The sequence below is a fragment of the Rhinolophus sinicus genome, chromosome 8, assembly GCF_057876585.1.
Source record: "Rhinolophus sinicus isolate RSI-liver-muscle chromosome 8, RSI-T2T, whole genome shotgun sequence".
NCBI classification, from domain to species: Eukaryota; Metazoa; Chordata; class Mammalia; order Chiroptera; family Rhinolophidae; genus Rhinolophus; species Rhinolophus sinicus.
Window position 1 is genome coordinate 16,773,774 of NC_142508.1, and position 11,635 is coordinate 16,785,408.

The 11,635-nt window shown below is 47.4% G+C and overlaps 1 protein-coding gene and 1 long non-coding RNA gene across 2 annotated transcripts; one reads left to right on the plus strand and one right to left on the minus strand.

Annotated features, from left to right (window-relative positions):
• Positions 1 to 1,038: 1,038 nt before the first annotated feature.
• SMKR1 (small lysine rich protein 1) lies at positions 1,039 to 7,690 on the minus strand. The gene is made up of 2 exons (XM_019750090.3): positions 7,322 to 7,690; positions 1,039 to 1,716 (listed from the first exon to the last, which is right to left on the minus strand). The coding sequence occupies exons 1-2, from the start codon at positions 7,409 to 7,411 to the stop codon at positions 1,519 to 1,521; spliced, it is 288 nt and encodes a 95-aa protein (XP_019605649.2). The 5' UTR covers positions 7,412 to 7,690; the 3' UTR covers positions 1,039 to 1,518.
• A 231-nt stretch (positions 7,691 to 7,921) lies between these two features.
• Positions 7,922 to 8,810, plus strand: LOC141567619 (uncharacterized). The gene is made up of 2 exons (XR_012490435.2): positions 7,922 to 8,206; positions 8,507 to 8,810. It is a non-coding gene; the product is annotated as an uncharacterized LOC141567619 (long non-coding RNA).
• Positions 8,811 to 11,635: the final 2,825 nt, after the last annotated feature.

Sequence of the window (11,635 nt, forward strand, 5' to 3'; positions counted from 1 at the left end):
CGAGTAAGCAGAACGAAGCTGAGCACAGAGGGAGGATAAAGCATCAACAGTTGGCAGAGCTGCTGGTCTCACTATAGAAGGCACAGAAGTGAAGAAACGCCACTGCTGCTATGCTCCTGGCACCATCTTGGATCCAGCTCCGAGAGGTCAGGTTGGACCCACGACGTCCTCATCTCATGCTCCCCTCGCCCCCACCCCCCGTTCGGTTCCTCTTGACTTGGCAATTAGGGCTCACCCTAAATCTGCACAGACAGGACAGCTACTGAAATGTCAGCCCCCACAAACTCATGTGTGTTATGAGCACCCACTTTTCTAGGATGAAGACTCATGCGATTTCCTTTCTTCTTCAATACTTATGAAATCCTGAGCCCTGGGTTGCAGCCTCCCTCAGCAAGCTGCGTGAATCTCTGAGATACTCAGCAGGCAACCTGTGGCATCCCTGTCAGTAATTCCGACCAACTAGACCATCTGTGGACAGGCGCTGCCTAGAGGAACCAGAGCTGTGCAAGTGTCAGAGTGGGGGAAAGGGCAGAACGTGCTGGGAAGACAGCGCAGGAGGTAGGAGTGGGGGAGGGGATGCCAGGGGATCCAGAGATGATGCTGACACTGGACAATGCCTTTCCTTCCAAGTTCCTATTTGGGGCTTTTAGGTCTTTGGGGCCGAGAGGAGAAAGATCTGCGGCTTTATCTCTTAACTGTCTCCACCCAGGCTAGGGAGGTCCTGTAATATCAGCAGAATTCACATGGCAAATTTCTGGCACCAATTCCATAACCAGCCAAGTTGAAAAGAAAGCCTGCAGAAGCTGGGGAGAAGACGTAAATGTGCAGAAAAGGGGGGGAGAAGAGGCAGGTGAAATAGAAGGGAGAGGGATGAGGCTGATTTGTTCCCTTCTGCCTGCACCCCAACCATTGAACACTGTGGGCTCCTTTGAAGCATTTGTTTATAGGCCCTAATGAGGTCTAAGCTGTAGAGACAATCTTAGTTTCCACCAGTGTCTGTGGCCAATTAGAATAAGGCAAGAGGCAGACTGCTGAGAAGAAAATTATAGAAACAAAATATTTATTATTTTTCCTGAAAAGGACAGGAAAAGGAAACAGGGCCCAAGAGAGGGATGTTCATAAGCAAATCCTCTGCTTTTTGCCGTGTCTTCTCTAAAGAACAAAGCCCCTTTGGCAAAAGAAAACTCATGCAAACTAGAATTAATTGTCTTTCGAGAGCAAGGTTTAATTCTGACCCAGGATTATCATTTTTTTAAAGTTCTATCCATTCCAGCACACTGTGCAGGTATTACTGTTTTTTCCTCCCTTAACTTCTGAAAAACCAAAGTGGCTAACCATGGCCGGGTGGGTCTAAGGAAGTGAAAAATGCGTGGCTTTATCATTAACTGCCACAGAAACGCTTTTGCATCTCAAGTTGTCTTCAGAACGTCTACTTGGCTTACAGACACTTGTATTACCCTGATTTCTCTTCCCCTAGTTCTGTTCTCTGTAATAGAGATGCTGTGAAACGCTGGCACCTTAAGTCTTCTTTTTCCCTTTCTTGGACTTGGGGGCTCCCGGCCAGAGGAAGCCCCGCATGTGCAGGCAGTGGGCGACGTTGTGCGCGATGTAGTAGAGGTTCAGCATCGCCGCGGGGCTGAGAATGTCCACCTCCGGCTTCTTCTGCTTGATCCCGCGAGATGTGCGCCGGCCTTTTCCTTTTTTCCCTTGATCTGGCTTTCGAAGACAAGTATATATACGGGGCAAAAAAATGAGTGTTAATAACTTTGACGTGATTTTCAACATATCCTACTGAATTTAAGAAAAAACAAATTCCTAAAAGAAAAAGATGGTAACAACAACAACAACAGCCTTTGCGTGGAATGGGAAGAGAAGAGACGAGCGATCGAATTCAACAAACGTACATTAAGCAGCCCCAGGTTAAAAGACCCAACCTAATGCAATGTGTGGGTCTTGTTTGCATTCTGATTCGAACAAACAAGCCATAAAAAGACAATTTTTCGGCAATTGGGGAAATTTGATACTATCAAGGAATTATTAATTCTATCAGGTCTGACAATGGCATTGGGTCATGGAAAAAATGTTTACACATTTCGGAGATACTGAAATCTGTAGGAATGAAATGAAAGAAGGCCTGAGATTTGCTTAAGAATATTGCCGCTCCCTCCCCGCCTAAAAGCAGATGAAGTAAATGTGGCAAAATCCTGGTAATTTCTGAATGGATGTATGGGGATTCATTTTTGTGTGGGTATGGAAACTTTCATAATGAAAATGAAAGGAAAAGCATGTTCAATAATCAGGATGCAGAGATACATTTTGGCACTTGATCTGCGGTAGTCTCCAGCTCATTAAGGAGCTGTGAGGACTGAGACATGAATATACGGCACTTAGCACAGCATCTGACAAGAAGTAAACACTCGCTAAGAGATGGTTGCCATCACTTATTATGGCTAATCCTCAGAGCTGTGTTTCAGAGGGAGGGAGGTAGTGCAAACCGGTGTCCTCCAGACTCAGGGCCAGGCCAATGCCTTCTGGGAAAAGGAAGGGATAGTATCCTAATCTGGGAATAAGCTATCCGAAGTTCTGCTAGAGCTGCACAAAGCTGAGTTGACTTCGCTATATCCTACGTCCCGAGGGAAGTGTGTTATTTAGAAAGTGTCTCTTTTAGCTAGACAAGGGAAAGGAGAGGAATGGTTCAGTTATCAAGGACGCCTGCAAGGGCTAAATACTTGTGTAATTGTTGTTCTGTTCATAGCATCTCGCTTTACAAATGTCCCAAGCTAAACCAAGAGGAACATAACATGTTGGTACAAACACTAAAATACACTTTTGTGAAGTGAAATGGAGTAGATGCAAAACCGAGGAACACAGATGAGAAGCATCTTGTAACACAGAGGCCCCGCTTGCTCCCGTGAGGAAACCAAAATGAACACCCACATGATAACTGCATCTCCCCATAAAACACCCCTGTGGGGTGTGGAACATACACAGCCAGACGCTCTCAAAGATTTTGGGTATTGGCTTTCTTTACGATTTTACACTTTTTTCTTTGCATGTCACCCACACTTGACATACCTGGAATAACTACAAAAAGAAGTGTGTGTTTTAATCTCTAAAATGGTTTGAGAACTAAAATTCACACAGAAGTCTGATATTTTTATTCAAAGTTCTCATCTTTTTGTAGAAATTGGCAAATTGATTCTAAAATTCATATGGAAATTCAGAGGACATAAAATAGAGGGTTGATATTTTTATTCAAAGTTCTCACCTTTTTGTAAAAGATTCTAAAATTCATATGGAAATGAAAAGCACTTTGAAAAAGTTGAAGGTCTAATATTACCTTATTTCAAGACCTATTATAAAGCTACAGTTTCCAGACAGTATGGTATTATTGATGTCAAGATAGACAAATAGATCAATGGAACAGAATAAAGAGTCCAGAAGTAGATCCACACATACACGAACAACTGATTTTTAACAAAAGTGCCAAAGTAATTCAGTGGAGCAAGGATAACCTTTTCAACAAATGGTGCTGGAACAATAAATATCCATTTGCAAAAAAATGAACCTCAATCCATATTGGCACCATATACAAAAATTAACTCAAAATGGCTCATAGAGCTAAATGTAAAACCAAAAGTCTCTGGAAGAAAATACAGGAGAAAACCTTTGCAACCTTGGGTTAGGCAACGGTTTCTTAGTTATGACACCAAAAGCACAATCCATGAAAGAACAACTGATAAGTTGGCCATGAAAATTAAAAACTTGTGCTCTTCAAAGGGTATTGTTATGAAAATGAAAAGCCAAGCCACAAATTGGGAGAAAATATTTGTAAATCATATATCTGGTAAAGGCCTTACATCCAGAATAGATAAAGGACTCTTGAAACATAATAAGAAAACAACCCAATAAAAAATGGTCAAAAGATGTAGACACTTCCCCAGAGAAGATACACAAATGGCCAACAAGCACATGAAAAGATGCTCAACGTCAAGTCATTAGGGAAACGCAATGAAAACCATAATGAGATACCAGCACACATTTATTAGAACGGCTCAAGCTACAAAGACTGACCATACCATGTGTTGGTGAGGCCATGGAGAAATAAATGAACTCTCATACACTGCTGCTGGGAATCTAACATGACAGACACTTGGGAAAACAAATTGGCAGTTTCTTTAAAAGGTTAAACACATACCTTACCCTACAATCCGCCATTCCACTCCTGGGTATTTACCAAGAGAAATGAAAGCATATGTCCATTCAAAGACTTGTACACGAATGTTCAGAGGACCTTTATTTGTAATAACTACTAACTGGAAACAACCCAAAAATCTATCAGTGGGTGAATGAATAAACAAACTGTGGTAGCACCATACACTGGACTATGGCTCAGCAATAGAAAGGACTAGCATCAATACATGCTGCAACATGGATGAATTTCAAAATAATTTTACAAGCGTTAGCCAGAGACTTCATTCTGTATAATTCCATATTTATAAAATCCTAGATATTATAAACTAATCTATCTATAGAGACAGAGGGCAGATCCAGGGTTGCCTGAGATGGGGGAGGGGGTGGGGAGCTGGGTACAGAGGAGCAAGAGAAAAGGACTGATTCCAAAGGAGCACAAGGAAACTGGGGTGATCAGCATGTTATCTTGTTTGTGGTGATGGCTTAATGGGAGCGTCCATATGGCAAACTTATCCAATTGTACATTTTAAATATGTGCAATTTATTGTACCTCCATTATACCGTAATGTATCAGTTAAGAAATTATTGTGAGTGAAAATTTTCAGTTTCTGAGCTGATTGGGTTGGTTCAATACAACTCTATGGCTCTTGGTTGTTCCTGGTCTCAGGACACATAGCTCCCGGCTTGAAACTCTCTAAACTCCTGAATGAAAACCACGTGGCTCCCACCACACTGGCCTTCCTTCTAGTTCCCAAACTGCTAGCCTCTGCTCAAATACCACCTCTTTAGAAAAACCCCCCATACACCGTGTCTATATTCTATCTATAACTAGGGTGACTATATAACTGCCCAAATCAAGACACATCAACAAACAGACACTGGGACTGTCCTGTGCAAAGGGGGAGGGGGCACAGATGGTCTCCAACAACCCTCCCAGCAGTGCCACTTTCGATTTCCTTACTTTAAGCATACTTCGCTAATAGTATTGTTGTTTGTTTGTTTATGTTATTTATCGTATGTTTCTCTAACCAGAGGTTTGTGTATGAGTTCACCACTGAATTCCCAGGGCCTAGACCAATGTCTGGCACATTGTAGGGATGAATAAATACTTGCTGAGTGAATACATTGTAACTCAGATACAATGCAGACCCCAGATTTAGAAAGCAAATGTAGATTTCAGCTTTTCTGAATTTTGAGATGCCTGCTTCATTCACTCGACAAATGTTCAACAACAGCTACTGTGCACCAGGCCCTGCAGCTCGGCTCCTGTCTCCATGAGGCTTATACAGTCCAGTGAGAGAGAAATCACGCACACATTTCCTCATCAACTATGGTGTGAAAGGAGAAGCCCAGGTACATGGCATTATGATGACACAGGATAGGCAGGGAGTGACCTAGTCTGGGATATGAAGGAAGAAGGGTTCCTGAAGAGTGGCCTGTGGCTTCTAAGAGGCAGGGAATTTCCAGGCAGAGCAAACAGCCTGTGCAAAGGCCCTGAGGCTGGAGAGAACATATGACCCACAGGCAACCACGGGGTGGGGGCGGGGGGGATCGGTGGGTAGAATAGGGGGGCAGTGAGGGGATTTGAGGGGAAAGGTAGGCAGGCTGCAGCTCTGGCCAGCAGGCCTTGGAAGCTAAGGCGTTCGACCTCTATCCATGGAGCAGTGGGATGCTATTAGTTTAAGTGGCTTTATTAAACCATTCTGCTTCAGTTCCCTGGCCTGAAAGAAAATGGCAGTATCAACCTTGTGGAGTAACCTGGGAATGACTCAATTTAAATCAAGTGGTATTTATTTAGTGCTTTTACATGCAGTGAACCGGAAGGAACACAGATTTACCAAACACATTTCTGCACTACAGTCTAATGGAGCCAAAGAGGCAAAGACCTAAGTGAGGTGCAGAGGGCTTGGCGCTTAGGGAGCAACCCGTAAGCAAGAGGTACTTCTGAGCTGGGTCTGTCTTGAAGAAAAGCAGATCAACAGCTGGAGATGGGGCTGGTGCAGGAGGATTCCAGAAGAATGGAGGTCTAATGTGGGAATTTTTTTTTTTTTTTTAAGGCAGAGAAGATTATAAGGCAGATTAAGCTGAAGAGGTTGAGGCCCCTTTACCAAGGGCCCTGCAGAGCAGTACTTAGAGTATTTAGTTGAGCAGAGAAGGGAAGTTCTTGAGGACCTGGGGTGGGGGTTACAAGATCACAGATGTTCAGGGCTGACCAAAGGAGACAGAGAGCCCCTGGGTAGCATGGACAGTGAGGTTGTGAGCTACTGCCAGAGTCCAGGCAGGTGGCAAGGAGGGCTTGAGGACCAGTGACATTAAGGGTGGGAAGCAGGTTGCAAGAGGTTGGATGAGGCCTGAGAAACAGGAATATTTGTGAGTTTGAGGCAGGAGGATGAACTTGCCATTAGAGGCCAGAGAGGGTAGTGGTTACAAGAGCTGGATTTTGAACAGTTTGAAAAGGCTCTCTGGTGGAGAGATTGGGTGGAAGTTGGAAATGGAGGTGTGAAGTTTTCAGGTTTGGCTTAACGTGGAGCTCTGTGAGCCAACGACTTGGAGGTGAGACAGAAGTAGGGACGTCGCAAGCTTTCCCGGGCATAAAATGCAAGAATTCCCTGCACAAGAGGCCTCCTCCAAAGCCTTTCCTCAAACTGGAAATGGAAGGAAGAATCGCTCTAGAGCCGGTGGTCCGGGTGGCACCTGGGCTCATTTTCTATATAATCTGCAGAAAAGAACCCTGCATGGGACTCAGGGCGCCGACCAGGGGTAACGCACCATGTTACCAGCCTATCTTTATTTCACACATAAACCATCTTCTGGGTGTGAAAGTAAGTGGCTCAAAAGAACCAAGGAACTACAACCCACCAACTCACAGAAAGAGGGCTCAGTCTGATTCTGCGGCTGCTGTCCCCTTCATCGCGCAGACCACCTAGGGGACCCCTCTCCCCTTTCATCTTTAACCCCAGTGTTCAGATTACTTGGATTGGACACCACTCACAAGGCGAGGAGATGAAGACACCAACCTCGTGATGTGGGCATCAAATCTTGACAAAGCGTGCTTCTACAGGGCAGAACACTACGAAACTAGCGAGCGCCTCGGAATCTCGTATACTTAAAAGAAGACGTGTATTACCATGGTGACGCCTTTCTCAGTTGAGCTGATGAGTGTGGCATGGGTTCCCAAGCTTGATCTGAACAGAGAGACCCCAGTTCTCGGTATCATCCGGAGGCGGCAGCCCCGCGCCCATTCCTGCGGCGCACCGGGCGTCCTCCTCGGCCCTCGCCCGAGAACGGCCGCAGGTCGGGGACCTCGCCACGCTTCTCAGAAGGCCGACGCTCCGGGGATCCCGGCAGGGTTAGGGGGCACCCAGCCCCCGAGCGGCCGCAACACCCAGACACCCAGGCCACCGGCTGCGCGACTCGCGTGGAACACGCCGCAGGGAACGGGGGCACGCGGGCGCCGCCAGGCCGCGCGCACAAACGCCGGCGGCGCGCCGCGGGGGCGGGGCCGCGCACTGTTTACCTGTTGCCGGGATACCGGGGCCTGGCGCCCGGCTGTTGGGCCCAGCGTCCGCTGTCCCCTCCCTGTCGTACCGCGCTGGCGGGGACATTTCACCTCGCGCGACGGCGAGAACGGTTGTGAGCGCCCGGAACCCCGGCTCGGCGGGCGCTGGGGCGTCTGGGTTTGGGTGGCCCGGCGGGCGCTGCCGAGCTCTGGGGCCCGACCTGGCGGGGGACAGGGCAAGGGGCGGGCGGCGGGCGGTGCCCCGGCGTGTGTGGTCCTGGCCTTGGAGTGGGCTGACTCGAGTGTGGTCTGAGCTCGGCCACTCGCTGGCTGACCTTGGAGAAGTCACCGAAGACTCCACGACCTCTTTTCGAAAGTGAGATGAAGCCTTTGAGGGTTGAAGTGAGAATAACATGGGGAAATGTTTGTAAAAAAGCCTGTAACAGCCGCAAGAGAGTAAGAGCCGTGAAGATCTTATACTCCGCATGGATTCGCCAGGAAAGGACACAGTAGGTGCGAGTTCGTCCCTACATCCTCCTCCCTGCAGGGGAGGCTACAGTTTGGGGACAGCCCTCATTCCTTTTTTACGACTGTTGCTTGTTATCCAACAGTTTATTGAGCATCTACCATGTACCAGACATTACGTTCTAGGTCCTGGGAATTCATCCCTGAATAAGTCAAAGTTCTTAAGGGTACTTTTTGGGGGGGGCGGGTATAGAAATGGGGGACATGGCAGATATTAAAAATGATAGGTGCAACAGGTGTATTATACTGGATGTATTAAATTGATGTGACTAATGGGTGCTCTTTTAGATTGGTGATTGGGGAAAGTCTGGGGAGATGACCTTCAAACAGACTTGGATGATCAGAAGCAGTCAGCTAAGGCGAGGTCCGGGACAGGACATTGCAGGCCTATGGCAGGAAGAGGAAACTGGACCTGGAAGCAGTGGTGGAGTCCTGAAAGGCTCTGCAACCAAGGATAAGGTGTTTCGTTTGCCTTCATTTGATGGATGAGCTGGCTTCCCAAGGGGGAGAGCGTGTATCAGTATTTATGTACCAGGTTCTCATAATCCTTTCCCACATCCGTCAGCAACAAAGCAAACCCAAGTTCCAAGTACTTTTAATTTGTCTGGTAGTTTTGTCATGAATCCATGTGCTCTTGATATGGTAGATTCTCCTGCCCTCTGCCTTAGCTTTCTCCTCTGCTGGCCCCTCTCTCTTAATCCCTGGGTAGGGGTGGCCCACACTCCCTGCATTTCTCTGCGTCATCACAAGTCTCAGGTTAACCCTCTATTGGGGTCACCCCCCAGTCTGTTCCAGCCCTGCTTTTCCTGAGTTCCAGATAGGAGGTCCAGAGCCCTGCTAGAAGTTTTCAAATTCAGGTGTTTCAGAATAGACCAGTGATTGGGGGGTGGCATGGAGTGTGTGTGTATGGGGGGTGGGGTGAGGGTTGGGAATTAATCTGCAAAGGGTTAAGAGAAAAATTGGGGAGTGATGGAAATATTCTGTATCTTGATTGTAGTGGTGGTTACACCAGTGCAGGGCTGGTGACATAATTTGCCTGGCTCAGTGCAAAATGAAAATATGGGGAAGCGGGAAGAAAAAAGGCCACCAAAGGTACTAAATTATAAAACTTTTCCTTTTTTTTGTGGTCTTTATCAACCTATCATGTTGTTTTTGCCATTTAATGTTGTGTTTCTCCAGGGAACAGGGACACTCCCCTTTCCAGGTATCTTCCCTTCCCCTGGACTGCCACCCTACGTGCGTGACCTCCAAGGCAGTGCAGCCTCTGTGCTGGGTTGTGCTTGGTACCTGGGTCCTGAGGGGTGAGATTCTCTGATGTGCTGGGGTGCCACCATGCTCTGCCCCGAGGTGGGGGTGAATGGGTGGGAGTTAGGGTTAGGGGGGTGTGGGGCTGACAGATAAGACTCAGTCGGAGTGTATGCTCAGGCCCTCTCCTAGCGCGGTCCATTGTCCCATCAGACTTCATCTACAAAACCCAAATTCAGTGATACGTTACGAATTTCAAGACTGTGAACACTAAGTATTAACCCCAAGCACAGGGCCCTTGGGAGAGGAGCGCCCCGTGTGACAACTGGTCACGTGCCCATGAAGCTGGCTCTGCACAGGTGTATACATTTGTCAAAATTCATGATACACTTCAAATGAGTGTAGTTTGTCATACATAAATTATACCTCAATAAAGTTGATTTTAACACCTCAGCTCTTAGGAACCTCAGCCTTCCCATATCTAAAATGAAACACTTCTCATAGCAAATATGCATCATTTTGGCTAATGGCATCAGCAGCCATCCAGGACCCAACTACAAAGCGGTCATCTTTGAACCTCCTCTCTCCTGGATGTACCCAGAGCTCGCGCTCACCCACACCTACCTGAGCTGCCTCCTGACTTTATGGTCTGGGGATGGTGCTGCCCGTGCCCGATCACCCAGGCTCAGACCTGCGCTCCTTGTCAAGCCCTAGTTCTCTGGGGCTGTTATTTTTCCCTGTCAATCTCCCCCGTACCCCAAACCACCACCTGTGTTCAGGTCTGTACTGGCTCGATATCTCTTATCCTGCACTCCACCCTGGTATTTTTTTCTAAAGGATAAATTTAATCCTGCCTCAACCATTTTCAAAAACTTTTAATGACTATTTCGTACAGAATTAACTCCTTGGTGTGGTATTGATGGCCTTTCAAAATCTTGCCTCAAGCTGCTTTTCTAGCTTTATTTACTCTCACAAGCCCTACATCCCTTATTTTTTGCCATATTCTTTAGAGTCTGGGATTTGTTGCATTCGCACATCTTCCAGCTTTGGCTTTACATGGCCCCCTTTACCTCGAACGCCTTCTCCCCCTCACCAATCAAAAGCCTATTCAAACTTCCCGGCCCAGTCCACACCGTACAATCTGTGAGCTCAATTAATCACTACCAACACTTTGTGCCGAGTCCTCTGGCCTAGATATACGCTTACTTGTCGCCCCTTTTCCACAGTGGGCAACCTCTTTCAGGCTCATCTATGTATGCCACAGCAGTAACAACAGGCATTCGTGGAATCATTCCCACGCGTCAGTGGGAAGTATCACCCCCGTTGTTCTGCCAAGCCCAGCAACTTCTTCCTTCTCACTGATGTCTGAGACGCAGTTACCGTGCTCCCTTCCCGTCCTTCTGTCCCATCTCCCCACCTGTTTCTGCGAAGTGCGCTATGCTCTCAGCTCAGAGTCATCTCATGCCTACCTGCCTCTCCTGCACGCCGATTGCCGGCTGAGCTCAAGGTCCCGTCCTCAGCCCCCTGCCCTTCTTCCTGTGTCTTCTCACGTCATGTCAGCGGCTACCTGTCTCGGGGTGACACAGTCTCTGTCGTGGAGGAATGGCCTCCGTCTGAGCTCCTGTCCTCAGGCCCCCTTATTCCCTAGACTTAGGGCATCTCCCCCTCATGTCAGCCTCTCTCAGTTTCCTGTCAGTGGCAACGCTGCTCTCCCAGCCTCCTGCTTTGTCAGCTCTGACTCGTCTCTCTCCAACGTGAAGGATGGGTCCACCATGAAGACCAGTGCCTCCTCTGGAAATTCTCTTCTATCAGCCCCTCCCTCGACATCGTCCTCATTTTAGACCAGAGCTTCATCATTCTGTACTGAAAATGCTTAACCCGGAAGGAGAACTTTGCAAACATCATCACGTTCTCCAATTTGCACTTGAGTTCAGAGAGCGTAAGTAACTTGCCCGAGTTCACACACACAGAGTCAAAGCCCACTCTGTCCGTCTGTCCAGCCTGTGTTGTTACACACTAAAATTATTCGGGAAGGTGCCCTGGCCTGGAGGCCAGAAGATGTAGGTTCAAGTCTTGGCCTCACTGCTTACTAGTTAAGCAATTTGGGGAAATTCTTTGAATTTCACTTTCTTCCCTTGGGTTGCTGTGAAGGTGATATGATAGAATGTATGT